The sequence below is a fragment of the Ursus maritimus genome, unplaced genomic scaffold (genome assembly GCF_017311325.1).
Source record: "Ursus maritimus isolate PB19 unplaced genomic scaffold, ASM1731132v1 scaffold_3, whole genome shotgun sequence".
NCBI classification, from domain to species: domain Eukaryota; kingdom Metazoa; phylum Chordata; class Mammalia; order Carnivora; family Ursidae; genus Ursus; species Ursus maritimus.
In genome coordinates this window covers 85,270,181-85,287,974 of record NW_024425563.1, presented here as the reverse complement: position 1 = coordinate 85,287,974, position 17,794 = coordinate 85,270,181, and the positions used below count along the sequence as shown (strand labels likewise).

The following is a 17,794-nucleotide window of genomic DNA, read 5'->3' as shown; positions in this document are numbered from 1 at the left end:
AAATTAATGCAGAGGGATAGACATAAAGACTGATTTCATTAAATGACAAAATTATACCCGAAAAATTACTCCTCTATCAGTCCTCTAGAGTATTTATCTTACAGCATACTATTAAGTAGGTGTATTAACTAGACACTCAAAAGGACTTTAAAGAATGAGTGTTTACTTTCTGTCGACTGTATTTTTCAATTTAAGGGTAAATTTTGTAACCACATATTTAATAGAGCGATGATTTAGATTCTCCTATTAAAGATAGTGAAGAGATAAATGTCTGTGTCTGGAGCTGTGTATGTAAGAAACAGTGGAAAGTACTGGTCATGGATACGGGATGTGTCTGTGAACTCTCTTTAGCTGTGAATTCTGAGATTTGTGGGTTATTGGTGTGTACAATATATTTTTAGTGAAATTGCACCCTTGTTGTATGTGTATGTGTGAGAAAAAAGTTTGTGACCCAGATTACAAAGTGAATCTCTGTACTTGGTCTCTTGGAAACATCTATTAACCATTTATAATCTGATGTTAACTCCTGTGCATTTTAAGGACTTGCTACCTCCAAGGTGCATTTATAGAATACTGTGTCTAAACCATTCTTGCTGGATTAAGAAATGATTCTGGAGTGTTCCAGACTACAGACTGTAGAGATTTAGGCTTTGAGAGTTGGCCACGCCCCACCGTGGGATTTGCACGTCCACTGTGGGCTCTGTCATTCCTTTTTTTTTTTTTTTTTTTTTTAAGATTTTATTTTTAAGTAATCAATACACCCAGCGTGGGGCTTGAACTCACAACCTCACAAGCCAGTCAGATGCCCCTTGAGGGTCTTTTCTAGCAAAGTGGAAATGTCAACATCACTATATTTTAGAAAAATTTTGCTGTAGCTACAAAATCATAGCACTAAAGTGACAAGAAACCTAGTTATTGATCATAAAAGCAGATGAAATCCTTACTCTGTTTGATTTTTGTCTAGAATCACATTCCAGCTTTGTAAATATATGGAGCTATTAGTGGACTTTAACCCTTAAATGTTTATAATCCCATGATGGCTGTGTTCAGGATCTTATAAATATTATCACAGCTCAATTTCCTTCTTACCAATTTGTCTTAAGTACTGTACCTTTTAATTTTGTAGTATAAAAAGTATAATTTTTCCACCACACAATTCTCTTAGTGGTATTTTTATATGATATTACTTGGGATACATTTGAATTATTAGTTTACTAGTTCCCCATCTGGTCATAAGAGAAATAAAGGGAAATCTTCTAAGGATACACTGTATTACTAAATTTTGTTCACAATATTAATAATGAAAGTCTGAACTTGAACAATTCTCAAGGCTCTTCATAGTCTGATCCCAACGTGCTTTTCTTGTTTTCTTCTTAGCAGCAAACAGAAGTATTTATTTTATTGTGAACATGCCTTCCTGCTGTTGTAATTTTCCTCTTGCTATCTCTTTTTCTTTCTGGGCCTTCCTCTCTTTTTCTGTTATAGTGTAATATTAACTCAGAATTTAACGTTAGCCCACATCTTAAACTGGTAAAGCCTTTTTAGTTTCTCCTTCACACCAAGGAGCAGAGAACCAACCTCCCTCCCATCTGTGTCTCTTGTGTTCTCTGCTTTCTCTCTCATGTATTTATTAGTTTGCCTGCTGTGATCCAGGTACTATGCGTTAGGGATACTGTCTTTCTCCTTGTAGTGTTTAAAATCTCCTGGAAAAGGGACACTTGGCTGTCTCATTTGGTGGAGTGTGCAACTCTTAATCTTAGGGTTTTGAATTAAGCCCTATGCTGGGTGTAGAGATTACTTAAAAAAATAGAATCTTTAAAATAAAATCTCCTGGGAAAGACAAATGAGAAAATGAATAATTAAAATATTCTTCTTTGTAACAGAGCATACTGAGACATTATAGAGGTACGTAAGTACAGGACAGGAGCTTTTCCTCAGCCGGGAAGATCAGGAAATGTTTCCAAGAAGAGGGCCTTGTTTGAGCTTATCCTGAATGATAAGTAGCTGTTAATTGTATCCTAACACTTTACATTCTTGAGACATTTTACACGTAAAGTACATAGAATATAATAGGCAAATAGATGAAGAAATTATAGAAAAAAGTCACATTAAGGCTAATACATGAAGATTTATAAATAGATATCTGTACAATTTAACAGTGTTGTAGATTTTCCTCTGGGTTTCTTAGTCATCAAAGCAAGGAAGGAAATGCAGTGGTTGTGAGACTGACAGTTTTCATAAGATGAAAACAAACTAGTCACTCTAAACAAGAGTGCTTTTTCATGGTGCTAAAGATAAATCTATCATGAACCAAGGCATTTGTGAGATTTTATTCTTCCTGCAAGCTGATAAGTTAGCCAGCCAGTTTCATAGATGCTTGCAGAAGACGTGAGACTCCTGAGTCAGAAACAGAGGGTTTTATTACTCACAGCACGACAAGCAGCGTGTGCTCGTGTCCATACTGGTTCCTACCCTCCGTCCCACGAGGGCCATGTGGAGGAAAGCCCAGGTGGGCGCTCCACACGCTGTGCCTGTGTATCAAAGCCGAGGACCTTCAAGCTTAGGAATCTAATCTTTATGGGTATGCAACCAAACCTGCCCAACCTTTGTTACTGGGGGGAGATACTTATACTGCACAGCAAACCAGTGTGCCCCCTTCTCCAGTGGGAGACAGTATGTCTATTTTCCAACGTCATTCACCTTGGAAACCTTTGAAAGATAGTCTGCAACAAAGGCTACCAATGTCTGTATTCAAAAGCTGTGCAGAAATTTGGTTGGTTTGGGACCAGGTTCTCTCATGAGATTATAGTCAAGCTGGGGCTACAGTGACCTGTAGGCTTGACTTGCCCAAAAAATCTGCTTCCCTGATCATTTTGGTGGTTGTTGGCAGGTCTCAGTGCCTCACTGCTGTTGACTGGAGGCTTCGGTTACTTGCCACATGTGCGTCTGTACAGGGCTGCTCACAACAAGGCAGCTAGCTCAGCAGAGAGCGGGGAGAGCCCCAGGATGGAAGCCACAGTTTTTATGACATGATGATAAGCCACACTCTCATCTCTTGGGAAATGACATTAAACTTTAATTTTGAAAATCTGGATTCTTTTATAAGTATATTTTAATGTTTGGATAAACCACTGATAAAAAGATGAGTTTCTTTAATCAATGTGATACATCATAAAAGAAAGTATAAAAAGCATATGATCTTTCAGTAGATGCAAAAAAAGCATTTGCAAAGTATAAAATTCATTCATGATAAAAACCCCTAACAAACTAGGTTTACAGGGAACATACCTCAACATAATAAAGGCCATATATGAAAAACACACGGCAAATATCACACTCAATGGGGAAAAATTGAGAGCTTTTCCCCTAAAGTCAGGAACAGGACAACAAAGTCCACTCTCACCACTTTTTCTTCTTTTTTTAAGATTTTATTTATTTAGAGGCACCTGGACGGCTCAGTTGGCTAAGTGTCTGACTTCAGCTTGGGTTGTGATCCCAGGGTCCTAGGATCGAGCCCCGCATTGGGCTCCCTGCTTAGTGGGGAGCCTGCTTCTCCCTCTCTCGCTCTACCTGCCTGTGCTCGCTCTCTGTCAAATAAATTTTTTTTTAAGAAAGGTTTTATTTATTTATTTGACAGAGCACGTTTGTGAGTCATTGGTGGGGAATGGAGCGCAGAGAGTGAGGGAAAGAATCTCAAGCAGACTCCACGCTGAGCATGGAACCCTTCGTGGGACTCAGCCTCCTGACCCCAAGATCACGACCTGAGCCAAAGCCAGGAGTCAGATGCTCAACCAGCTGAGCCACCCAGGCAACCCCACTTTCACCACTTTTATTCATTCTGGAAGTCCTAGCCACAGCAGTCAGACAACAAAAGGAAATAAAAGGCATCCAGACGAGTAAGGAAGAAGTAAAACTTTCACTGTTTGCAGATGACGTGATATGATAGATAACCCAAAGGATTCCATCAAAAAACTGTTAGAACTGATAAGTTCAGTGAAGCTGCAGGATACAAAATCAGTGTGCGGGCAGTCTGTTGCATTTGTATTCACCCGTAATGAAACAGGGAAAGAGAAATTAAGAAAACAATCCCATTTATGATTGCACCCAAAATTATAAAATACCTAGGAGTAAACTTAACCAAACAGGTGAAAGGCCTGGACACTGAAAACTACAAAACATTGATGAAAGAAATTGAACACGACACAAAGAAATGGAATGACGGTGCATGCTCATGGATGGAAAGAAAATTATTGTTAAAATGTCTATACTACCCAAAGCAATCTACAGATTAATGCAGGCCCTATCAAAATCACAGAACGAGAACAAACAATTGTAAAATTTGTATGGAACCACAAAAGACCCTGAATAGCCAAAGCAAACTTTAAAAAGAGAAACAGGTGGAGGCATCACAATTCTAGATTTCAAGTTACATTACAAAGCTTTGTAGTGATCAAAACAGTATGGTACTAGAACAAGAACAGACACACAGATCAAGGGAACAGGATAGAAAACCCAGGAATAAACCCACAATTACATGGTCAGTTTTCAACAAAGCAGGAAACAAGATGCAATTGGCAAAAGTCTCCAAAAAATGGTGTTGGGAAAACTGGACAGCTACATGCAGAAGAATAAAACTGGACCACTTTCTTATACTATACACAAAAATAAATTCAAAATGGACTAGAAACCTACATGTGAAAACTGAAACCATAAAAATCCTACAAGAAGGCACAGGCAGTAATTTCTCTGACATTGGCCATAGCAACAGTTTTCTAGATATGCCTCCTGAGGCAAGGGAAATAAAAACAAAAATAAACTACTGAGACTACATCAAAATAAAAAGCTTCTGCACAGTAAAGGAAACAAAACTAAAAGGCAGCCTACGGAATGGGAGAAGATATCTGCAAATGACATATCTGATGAAGGGTTAGTATCCAAAATATATAAAAAACTGATAGAACTCAACATCCAAAAAACAAATAATCCAACTCAAAGTGGGCAGAAGACATGAACAGACATTTCTCCCAAAAAAGACCTCCAAATCGCCAACATGAAAGGTGCTCAGCATCACTCATCATCAGGGCGATGCAAGTCAAAACTACGATGAAATATCACCTCAGACTAGTATAACATTAGTCCGAATGGCTAAAATCAACAACCAAGAAACGTGTTGAAGATGCAGAGAATAAAGGAACCCTCTTGCACCGTTGGTGGGAATGCAAGCCGGAGCAGCCACTGTGGAAAACCGTCTATAGTTTCCCCCAAAAGTTAAAAATAGTACTACCCTACAGTCCAGTAATTGGACTACTGCGTATTTACCCAAAGAATTCTAAAACATTAATTCAAATGGATACATGCACCCCTGTGTTTACTACAGTTTTACTTACCATAGACAAAATATGGAAGTAGGCCACATGTTCATCATTAGATAAATTTACAAAGAAAATGTGTGTACACACACATACACAATGGAATATTAGCCATAAAAAAGAAAGGAAATCTTGCCATTTGCACCCATGGGGATAGAGCTAGAGAGTATAATACAAAGCAGAATAAGTCAGCCAGAGAAAGACAAATATCATACGATTTCACTTACATGTGGAATTAAGACACAAATGGGCGAAGGAAAAAGAGACAAACCAAGAAAGAGACTTTTTAAAAAAAATATTTATTTATTAGAGGGAGAGTGTGAGTGGGAAGAGGGGCAGAAGAAGAGGGAGAGAGGATCTCAAGCAGACTCTGCGCTGAGCGGAGTCCGACAGGGGGCTTGATCCCACCGCCCTGAGATCACGACTCAAGCTGAAACCAAGCATTGGATGCCCAACCGACTGAGCCACCCAGGTGCCCCCAGAGTCTTAACTATAGAGACCAAACTGATGGTTACCAGAATGGGGGGGGGGGTTAAATAGGTGATGGGGATTAAAGAGCACACTTACCATGATGAGCACTGAGTAACGTATGAAATTGTCAAATCACTGTACTGTGCACCTGAAGCTAATATAACTGTATGTTAACTATACTGGGATTAAAAATCAAAAAACGATAAGTTTCTTTTGGACGTTTGACAGCTCTAGATCATTATATCTGGGGTATCACAAACCTTTTACTAATTGGGCTCTGTTAGTGAATTAGATTACACTTTGGGCCTGTTTTACCGTCTTAAATAGCTATAGACAATACCCTGAACCCTAGTCTGCTGACTCAGTAATCCGTCACTAGTCACAGTGGATTTGGAGAATGGCAGAACAACAGTGAACACTTCTGTGGCACTGAGTACGTGCCCAGGACAGTTCTGAGTGGATGACTGTAGGGCGAATACCCAGAGAAATAGAGTAGTTTGCTCAGCGTTACATAGCTAGTAAATGCCAGTGCGATTCAGATCGGCTTCCTTTTTAAAGCACAAATCTGAATAAGTTAATTCATAGTTAGGCAATAGTTTAAAATTATTTGTTGGACTTTATATTAACATTTTGTATGTTCAAGGTCTCTGAATCTGTGGATTCTACTTATATCTCTGTGGCTCTACTGCAGAAATTGTTTCTGCGTTTTATCATATATTCTCAAGTAATTTTTGTTGTTATTTCTTTGGGTCATAGATAAATACTCTTTTGGAGCACTTTCCTTTGCTCTGAGTTTCCCTGTAGAGCTCTCTCCCATTCGTTAGTGTTGCAGAGAATATTTGGTATAATAACAGATTAATTTATAGTCAAGAGGGTTTTTTTTTTAAATTTTTTAAAAGATTTTACTTATTTGAGAGAGAGAAATAGTGACAGAGATAGCGAAAGAGAGCACGAGCAGGGGAGGAGAGGGAGAAGCAGGCTCCCCACTGAGCAAGGAGGCCGATGCCGGACTCGATCCCAGGACCCTGAGATCATGACCTGAGCCGAAGGCAGACGCTTAACCGACTGAGCCACCCAGGCACCCTTCAAGAAGGTTTTTTTTTTTTTTTTTTAAAGATTTTATTTATTTATTCGACAGAGATAGAGACAGACAGCGAGAGAGGGAACACAAGCAGGGGGAGTGGGAGAGAAAGAAGCAGGCTCATAGCGGAGGAGCCTGATGTGGGGCTTGATGCCATAACGCTGGGATCACGCCCTGAGCTGAAGGCAGACGCTTAACCGCTGTGCCACCCAGGCGCCCCTCAAGAAGGTTTTTTAAAAAAAGATTTTATCTATCTATCTATCTATCTATCTATCTATCTATCTATCTATCTATGTCTATCTATCTATCTATCTATCTATCTATCTATCTATCTATCTGAGAGAGCGCGCGCGTGCATGCACGTGCAAGCAAGCAGGAGGCAGAGCGGTGGGGAGAGGGAAAGAATCCCAAGCTGACTCTGTTCTGAGCAGTAGGCTGACTCGGAGCTCGATCTCATGACCCTGAGATCACGACCTGAGCCAGAACCAAGAGTGGGGCCCTTAACTGACTGAGCCCCCTAGCGCCCCTATATTGAAGAGTTTTTAAATAACAATGCTTTCTCTGCTTTCTTTGCTTTGGAATCTCCCTCAGTCTGAAGGGAGTTTGTTAGTTGTGTCAGAGGCTTTCTTATTGCCGCCTTTTGTTTTGTTTTGTTTCGATGGCTACTAGGGCTATTTTTTAATACCCTTATTTGTGCTGCCTTTGAATGTGTAGTGTTATTGATGTTTCTCCTGGGGTACATGTGATTTATTTTTTGTTTTTAATTTAAATTCAATTAATTAACAGTGTATTATTTGTTTCAGGGGTACAGGTCTGTGATTCATCAGTCTTATATAATATCCAGTGCTCATCACAACACATACCCTCCTCCATGTCCACCACCCAGTTACCCCATCACCCCACCCCCTTTGCCTCTGGCAACCCTCAGTTTGTTTCCTAAGATTAAGAGTCTCTTATGGTTTATCTCCCTCTTTGGTTTCATCTTGTTTCACTTTTTCCTCTCTTTCCTAAGATGCCCTGCCTTGTTTTTTAAATTCCACTTATTAGTGAGATCATATGATAATTGTCTTTCTCTGATGGGTTCATAATACCCATCCACGTCATTGCAAATGGCAAGATTTCTTTTTTTTTGATGGCTGTGTAATATTGCATTGCATATATATACCACATCTTCTTTGTCCATTCATTTGTTGGTGAACATTGGGCTCCTTCCATAGTTTGGCTATTGTGGATGTTGCTGCTATAAACATTGGGGTGCAGGTGCCCCTTCGAATCACTACATTTGTATCTTTGGGGTAAATACCCAGTAGTGCAATTGCTGGGCCGTAGGGTAACTCTGTTTTCAACTTTTTGGGGAACCTCCATACCATTTTCCAGAGTGGCTGCACCAGCTTGCACTCCCACCAGTGTAGGAGAGCTCCCCTTTCTCCGCATCCTCGCCAGCATTTGTTGTTTCCTGACTTATTTTAACCATTCTGACAGGTGTGAGGTGGTATCTCATTGTGGTTTTGATTTGTATTTCCCTGATGCCAATTGATGTTGAGCACTTTTTCATGTGTCTGTTGGCCATTTGGGTGTCTTCTTTGCGGAAATGTCTGTTTGTGTCTTCTGCCCATTTCTTGATTGGATTATTTGTTCTTTGGATGTTGAGTTTGATAAGTTCTTTATAGATTTTGGATACTAGCCCTTTATCTGATATGTCATTTTTGCAAATATCTTCTCCCATTCTGTTGGTTGTCTTTTGGTTTTGTTAACTGTTTCCTTGTCTGTGTAAAAGCTTTTTATCTGATGAAGTCCCAATAGTTCATTTTTGCCTTTGTTTCCCTTGCCTTTGGAGAGGCATCTAGCAAGAAGTTGCTGTGGCCGAGGTCGAAGAGGTTGCTGCCTGTGTTCTCCTCTAGGATTTTGATGGATTCCTGTCTCACATTTAGGTCTTTCATCCGTTTTGAGTCTATTTTTGTGTGTGGTGTAAGGAAATGGTCCAGTTTCATTCTTCTGCGTGTTTGTGTCCAGTTTTCCCAACACCATTTGCTGAAGAGACTTTTTTCCATTGGACAGTTTTTCCTGCTTTGCTGAAGATTAGTTGACCATAGAGTTGAGGGTCCATTTCTGGCTTTTCTGCTCTGTTCCATTGATCTATGCATCTGTTTTTGTGCCAGAACCATACTGTCTTGATGATTAGAGCTTTGTAATAGAGCTTGAAGTCCGGAATTGTGACGCCACCAGCTTTGGTTTTCTTTTTCAGCATCCGTTTAGCTATTTGGGGTCTTTTCTGGTTCCATACAAAGTTTAGGATTATTGATGGTATTTTGATAGGGATTGCATTGAATTTGTAGGTTGCTCTAGGCAACATAGACATTTTGACAGTATTTGTTCTTCCAGTCCATGAGCATGGAACGTTTTTCCATTTCTTTTTGTCTTCCTCAGTTTCTTTCATGAGTATTCTGTAGTTTTCTGAGTACAGAGCCTTTGCTTCTTTGGTTAGGTGTATTCCTAGGTATCATATGGTTTTGGGTGGGGTACATGTGATTTAAATTATACTTTAAATTAATGAAGAAAATAGTATTTTCTTAGATTTCAGTATTCTTATTTGATGTTGCCTGTAAGCCATAATGTCACAACTGAGAGATGTGGCTACGAAATTTTAGGAAGCTTATGTGGGATAAAATTTTAAAGCAATACTTTATTTTCATATTTAGTTCATAACCAAAATTATGGTTGCTAAATACTTGTAAAATCTTGTTCATAAAAGCCGATTACAATAGATTCTTATGAGTCATTGACAAACCATTTCTAACTCAGGCATATTATCGATACCTTATACTGAGAAAATAGATACCATTTAAAATGGCAGTTTTTATTTTATTTCAGAGTTTTTTCTCTCTGTTTATTCACAGTGCCATGCACTTAATTCATATTAGAATCCCAGATGGAAAGAAAGGGGTACATATTTTAGCTGATGGGTGAATAGTCAGACATGGTATTGCAGACAGAGCACAGTGTTTAGAGTCTGGCACATCTGGATTCTAATTCTGACTCTACTGTTTCCTTCCCAGGTGGCAGCTGACTGATGGTAGAGCCTCACTAGCCACTCACTGACACACACACACACACACACACACACACACACACACACACGTTCAGTAGGAAAGATAGTAAGTATCATCATAAACACAAGGAATCTAGAATGAGCCTTTAGTAGGCTTTTTTATTTTGCTTTCCCTCTTATCTATTTCTCAGAGGTCGTTTTAGAAAAAGTAGGGTCCCACCTGTGTACTATCTGGTCATGTCACTGAACCTCCTCTGTGGGCCAGTGGTTGAAGCTGGTCTTTACCTACTCTGGGCTTGCCTGTAGACAGCCCCTCTCCCCAGCACACATTTGGGATGCGTAAGAGACTGGTTAAAAATGACATGCTTTTTATTATGGAAATTATCAAACATACAGAAGTGTTGAAGGAATAGTATAGGGAATTCCTGCATTTCCTTTATGGAGGAGAGTGTTACCATTTTAGCATTGTTGAAGAGTTGCTGACATTTTCTCTTACTTGCTTTATTGTATACATTTATCATTTTTTTCTTTTGCTGAACTACTGGAAAGGAAGTTACAAAAATCATGACATTTTACTCCAAAAAATCTTCAGACTTATCTAAGAATAAGCATTCTCATTATATAGCCATAATGTCATTGTTATAACTAAGAAAATTAATAATTCTGTAATATCATCTAAAATCCATATCTTATACCTAATTGTTTCAAGAAATGTCTTTTACACCTATTTTTTTTTCTTCCTCTCAAGTCTGGGTCGTAATCAGATTTACCCATTACATTATGTGTTTTTTGATCCTTTTAATCTTGGAATGAGTCCCTTCTTTCAGTTCCCCAGCAACTTCAAGTCTGATGCTGTCTCGTAGGTTTTTCACAGATGCTCTTCTGTTCCTGCTTTGTTCAGAATTTTGATCAGCAATGCATGTTGAATATTAGGAGATTTTTTTTTCCTGTTTAGTGAGCTAATCCTATGGTTCCTAAGTTTTCATTTCTAGAATAAAAGCCACTTGGTCATAGAGTATTATCCTTTTTTATGTTTAATTAGATTTGATGAAATTCTGTTTGGAATTTTTGTATCTACTTCATGGGGAAATTGGTCTGTAGCTTTCTTTTAATGTCTTTGCCAGGCTTTGGAATCAAAGTAATGCTGGCTTCGTAGAATGAGATTGGGAGTATTTCCTCCTTTTCAGTTTTCAGGAAGTATGTAGAATTGTTAGTATTTTTCCTGTAAATGTTTGAGATTATTCACCAATTCATTTTTTATGGGAAGGTTTTTAACTACAAATTGATTTTTTTTTTTTAGAAACTGGTATAGAGTTATTTAGGTATGTATAGTGTGTATGTATGTGTTGTGTTTTTCATGGTATTTGTCCATTTCGTCTATGTTTTCATATTTATAGGTATAAAATTGTAATATTCTATTATCCTTTAATAGCTATAAAATATGTAGTGATATCACCTCACTCATGTTGGTAACTTGTGTTTTCTTTCTGTTTTCTCTGGTCAGTTTATTATTTTCATTTTCTCAAAGAACCAGCTTTTGGTCTTACTGATTTCTCTCTATTTTTATGCTTATTTCACTGATTACAGCTCTTAACGTTTATTCTCTTCTTTCTTTTGCTTACTTGAAGTTACCTTTGTTCTTTTTCTGTTTTTGTAAGCTGGAAACTGAGCTTATTGATTTGAGATCTTTTTTCTGATACAGGCATTTTGTGCTCTAAAATTTCCTCTTAAGGTTTAATGTTTTAGCAACATTTCTCAGATTCTGATGTTAGGTTTTCATTTTCACTTAGTGTAAAATTCTTTGTAATTTCCTTTTCATTTCTTCTTTATCCCATGGGTTATTTTGAAGTGTGTTCGTTTCCCAACTTTGTGGTATTTTGTTACTCATTTTTAACTGAATTCTATTGTGGTCTGAGAACATGCTTTATATTTCTTGAATCTTTTAATATCTGTTGAAACTTGTTTTATGCCCAGTATATGGTTTATGTTGGTACATGTTCCGTGTACTTGGAAATAATATTTGCTGTTGATTAGAGTGTTCTATAAATGTCAATTATATCAAGTTGCTTGGTGGTGTATTCACATCTTCCATATCCTTAACTGCTTTTCTGTCAGCTTGTTCTATTTATCTGTGCTCCCAGGTGTGTCTGTATTATAGTTCTGTGAATAAATTGCTTTTTGCCACGCCTTCCTTTTTTAAGACTGTGTGTGTTGGAGGTGGTTCTCATGTTTTTCTTTAGACCTTCAGTAGCCTTCACTGGTTGTGGAGACAAACCTCCCCAGCAGAAGACTGAGAAACTAGTGTTGATACAAAAAAATGAATACTTAATAGTATCTTTATTAGCAAATAAAGACTTTGCTGAAAATCTTTACAGTTTTGTATGATAGAGTTCTGAATTTTTGATTGCCTCAAATTGATCCTATTTTTGGCTCCGCAAGGAGAAGAGTTATCTTTATCTTTGGCCAACAATTCTAGAATAGCTAAGAAAGGTGGTTTTGGAATTGTCTTCTTTGGAGCCTTGATAGTTTGAGTAGAGCTTTAGTTACAGTTTCTTTAGTGTGCTGGAGGGGCAGGAGTTGCCGAAGATACCATTGAGTGAGCTCAAGTACTTAACAATCAGGTTTTAGTCTCTAGTATTTGTAATCCAAACTAATATTTATTTTTTAATGATCAAAGGTAAACTCCTAAGTGATAAGTGCATGGTTTTTATATTAAGTAATACAAATAGTGAAGTGCAAATGTGTCAGCTAAACTCCTAAGTCATGGTAGTTCTCAAGTGCTTGAACCTTTCTGGTACTCTGCCTGATGCCATGAGCAGGGTCTGTGGGGAGCACTGTTGATAAATTCCTGTGCTGCCTGTTGGTAAAGGAGCAAAAGGAGATGTCCTTATCTGGTCTGTGACTGTTCTCAAGAGTCCTTGCGTGCTAGACAGTGTTGTAAGCCATGGAGTGTCTGTTGCTAGTGGTCACTGTGGTGCACACTGTGAGCTGATCTCAGGGAATTGGAGAATTAATTGGCACGGTTACTGGAGTGTCCGTTTTCTCTAATTCTGTGGGTGTTGGGCAGGTTGGTGCGGTCTGCTATGGGAAGTCGTTGTTCGACCTTCTGGCAGCATGAATATCATTTACCCTTTTATGGGAAGAGGTTGAAAAGTAGTCAGAAGAGACTTGTTTTCTATGGAGATCTGGGAATTAGGGTAGGAGAATATATGGAGTATAGGTTTGAAATTATGTCATATTTTCAAAATAAAAGGATAACTGTTCAGTACTTTTAATTGTTTTTATATTTGTATTAAAAATTTCTTCTCTGCCCCCTCTTGTTTTAGTTGGCCTGCCTTTAGGTATAGTATTATTATTATTATTATTATTTTATTTATTTTTTTTTTTTTTTTAGTCCTCTGCTAGGTACATCTTAGCTCATCTGTGGCCTCCTGAGGTAACTGGACTAAACTAGTAATTTCTTTTGTTCAACTTTCCAAGTCCTATTGAGAAAAGGAGTGGCCGTGCTTACGCTGTGATTATATTGGAAACAGCGCTCTTCTGTTTTTGCTCACATACGCACTCTGGCTGTTGGAGAATCCGTAATGATACAGATTTTTAAATTTAAAAACTTTAAAGTTGGGAATACTATGCAATTAAGTAGTAAATGGCTTTTAATTAAGCTATCGAGTGTTCCCCCAATATTAAGACCAGGAAATAGTCCCGCAGTTGTTAAAAACAAAATACATTTCTTCCTGGTGGACAGGGCAGGGACTTTGGAGTCAGACCCAGTTTCCAGCCCTGAACCTATTACTTACTGTCTCTGAGACTTGTGCCCACTTCAGCAGTGTAGATAGAAATCACACCATCTGCTTTGTGGGGTGGTCGTCAGAAGTGACATAGACACCAGTATTTCCTAAATACTTTGTATTGTGAAATGTGACTTGTTTTTTTTGTTTGTTTTTGAAGGAATCATTTCATGAGCAAATATGTCTGGGATTTGCAGCATGCTCTCTTTTCTTTAAGGTCCCACTGTGTGTTAAGAAATCGCTTTGCTTTTTGAACTTCCCATTTCCCAAACGGACTTCTCCTCCCTTCTTCTCCCCACCCCCACCGTGGAACACCTGCAGCATATTATAGTTTACTTTCCTTTCGTGGAATATGGTTTTGAAAATAAAGGGCCTAGCACAGTGTCCTTGTACTTGGAAAATTATAGGTTTTTTCCTCCTCCTTTCCAGTGTTAATTTTAATAGTTCAAAAACTGTATTGTAAACTCAGAGCCCACTTCAGTTTTAGTTTAGTTTAACCTTCTAAGTAAGCAATAAGCAATTTTTTTCTTCCACTTTTATTGCGATGTATTTAATAATACAGCACTGTATAAGCTTAAGGTGTATAGCATAATGACTTGACATATGTGTGTATTGTGATTACTACAGTGAGTTTAGTCACCACCTATCCATCCATTTAGTAATTTGCTATATTCTTAATTTATTATCTTTTAGTTCATATCTTTTATCCAGAATATTGTTAAAGACTTTGATATTAAAATCTGAGAAATGCTGATGTGGTGGTAGTAGAGTAAGAGTCTAAGAAACTCAGTATCTGGTCAAATTCCTGCTTCACTAATTCAGTTGAGTAACAGTTTAAATATTCATAAATATTCGTAGTATTTCCTGAGGTCTATTCCTAGCCCTCTGAAAGATACTGGGATGGGTTAAAAGATGTGGCTTGGATGCTTATGCACCTGCTCTGAGCCTCTGAGCACGAGGTGGGAATGAACTATCCATGTCTTTCTTGAGTGATTTGTAAGAATTCTGTAGTTTTAAAAAATGAGAGATAACATTGCAATAAAAAAGCAGATGTTAAAAGAATAAAAAAGTAGGAAAGCATTATATTTGTTTTAGTAAAAAATTAAGATACATAAAAAAGAATAAAAGTAATTTTATACTCAGATATGCTTGTTGCTAACATCTTATCCCCCTAGGTTTTTCCTTGTGTATTTCACAAAAATGGTATCATATTCTACATGCTATTTTGTAGCCTGCTTATTTTATTTACAAACCCAGAGGAAAGGTCTTTTTATGCCAGACATCTATAAAAGCACCCTTACCTTTCCCAAGTATCTGCCTCAAGATGGTGTCCTCTCTCTCTCCAGCCTGTTTCTCAGCAGGGGTGTGAGGTTGGAGGAAGTGTGGGGAGAGGAGCAAGGTCTGTTGGAGGGTGAACTGTTGTACATTATATGATTCCTTGTTGCTTATGTGTAAACTATTGGTGTATGCAGAATTAGGTAGAGCACACATCCTTTACTTTGTGAGTTATGTTCTACTGACCTAAAACGTTTTGCATTGAATTTATTGCTTAAAAGGGAAGACGACAATGTATGGAAAGGTCAAGAGCTGGTGTGTGCATATTACGTACACCTTGGCTTGTTATGGGGTACTGGGCGGTTTGTTGTCTTTCTGAGTTAAATCAGAATGGACAGAAAGCCTAATAGAAAGGCAGAGGACATTTTTCTCTTGATGAAAGATATTTTTGAGAAAAATATTATATTATTAAACATACTTTGATTTTATTATTTAGAGCTTTCTTAAATGGTATCAAGAACTGACTAAAGGGGGCACCTGGTGGGCTCACTCTGTAGCGCATGTGACTCTTGATCTTGGGGTCTTGAGTTCAAGCCCCACATTGGGTATAGAGATTACTTAAAAATAAATAAAATCTTTAAAAAGAACTGACACAAAGGATGAGATTTTACTATTTCTCTGAAATTAAAAAAAATTTTTTTTTAATAAAAGGTGGCTACCATCCAGTGAAAATTGGAGACCTCTTCAATGGCCGCTACCATGTTATTAGAAAGCTAGGATGGGGACACTTCTCAACTGTCTGGCTGTGCTGGGATATGCAGTAAGTGTTCTTTCTCATTTGTCCATTTGATTTCTGGTCTAGTGCAACCTTTGTCATGAAGTATGGCAGAGGAGCACACCTACTTCTGTTGTGGCATGTATAGTACTTAGCACGGGCCTGCCTCCCCCAGCTAGACATCCCCCCCCGCCCAGTTTGAATTTCACTTGTCTATTATCTTAATATATTAACTCTCTTCTGCTTTTATATCTGAAGCTTATTCATTGAAATAGCATTATATCAGATATATTCTTCTAGTAATTCATCTATATGAGAAAAATATTCACATGTAAAAAGATAATGTATAGGCCTTTAAAATCAGTGATTTCTGACTTTTTTTTTTTTTTTTTTTTTTAAGTCACGACCCCATAGTATGAAACTGCACTGCTACCCGGGACACATACATATATGGGGTGTGTGTGTATGTACTCAAACATAAGTGTTACAAAATAAGAATTACTCTTAATCTGTGTGATGAACTCTTAACATTTTTCCAGTCCACCTTATTATTATTAGGCAAAAACAAACACAGAGCAAAAAAGAGATTGTTTTGGTCCATTAACCTATTGCTTAATTGTGGCCACACAGTTTGAAAAGTACTATTTTAAAGAAAAGGTTATTAGAAGTTTCTATTTATTGACTAGTTTTTATTATAATGATCGCTTCTGATAATATTTAAAATATGCATTTTTTTAAAGGGGGAAAAGATTTGTGGCAATGAAAGTTGTCAAAAGTGCCCAGCATTACACAGAGACAGCCTTGGATGAAATAAAATTGCTCAAATGTGTAAGTACTGTGAAAATGTGAATAATGCAAGAAAAATTAATGACTTAAAATTTTACAGAGGAATTTTTAGTTCAAATACTCAATCTTTTATTTTTAAAAACATCACTTTTACTAAAATGTTTTTGGTTGGTTATAATGGAAATGACTTTCAGTCCTAAATGGTTCTGTTCTTGAATTCATTTTTCTTTCCATAGGTTCGAGAAAGCGATCCCACTGACCCAAATAAAGACATGGTAGTACAGTTAATCGATGACTTCAAGATTTCAGGCATGAATGGAATACGTATCCTTATTGATAGTTCTTTTGCTTCCTAATGGCTTTTTACTTTTAAAATATGGAAATATTTCAAGCTTATTTAAACTTCTGTTTGCTGTGCTGTATCAGTGTCCATATAAAGCCTCTAGTATCATTGCAGATTATTATAAAATGGTGTGCCAAAAAATTCCCCAGTTCCTGCCGGTCCGTTTCAATGTCTTGGGTCATCTCTCTGAGGTCATAAAGCATCTTAAGCATCCTTCTTGTGCAGGCACCGGGCTCTTTACAGACAATCTTTCTACCTTCAAGCTAGGGAATGCCTTACATAGGTGTAAGGAGAGAGCAGAGTAAGATTAGTCACAGTCATCTTTACAGATTACAAGGAGCAAAAGGTCAGTTGTGTCAAGAGCCAGGGTCTTCTCCTTCTTATCATGTTTGGAAGAGATCCTTCATTTTGGTATTTGACCTGCTCAAGCTCCAGAAGCCTGAGGACAAAGCCTTCTCCCAGTTCAAATCCCAGAATGGCACCCTGTTTCTGCATCTCCCAAGCCTTAATCTGTGGGGAGGCACTTCCTTCACACCCTGTATGTCTGAAGGAGGTTCTGTATTTCCTCTAGAGATCGGACTAGAAGCTACTAGTAAGTACCAATGCCTGCCTGCTTATGTCACCTTGCCCTTTGCCTCAAGATTATTTCTGCTAGTTGCTGAGTGCATTTCCTCCCCCTTTTTTTAAAATGGTTTTTTTTTTTTTTTTTTTTTTTTTGATCGAGATTGAGAGTGAGGGGGCAGAGAGAGAATCTCAAGCACAGAGCCCGATGCAGGGCTCAGTCTCAGGACCCTGAGATCACGACCTCAGCCAAAATCAGGAGTCAGATGCTCAACCGAGTCACTCAGGTGTCGTGC

At 37.9% G+C, this 17,794-nt stretch overlaps 1 protein-coding gene across 11 annotated transcripts in view; it reads left to right on the top strand.

Moving 5' to 3' along the window:
* SRPK2 (SRSF protein kinase 2) overlaps window positions 1–17,794 on the top strand; it is a 229,370-nt gene that overhangs the window by 169,386 nt on the left and 42,190 nt on the right. For all 11 annotated transcript variants that reach the window (XM_040644358.1, XM_040644357.1, XM_040644356.1 and 8 more), the window contains 3 exons: window positions 15,745–15,853; window positions 16,549–16,636; window positions 16,831–16,918. In XM_040644358.1, the coding sequence (XP_040500292.1) occupies window positions 15,745–15,853; window positions 16,549–16,636; window positions 16,831–16,918 (285 nt within the window). The remainder of the gene's footprint in view (window positions 1–15,744; window positions 15,854–16,548; window positions 16,637–16,830; window positions 16,919–17,794) is intronic.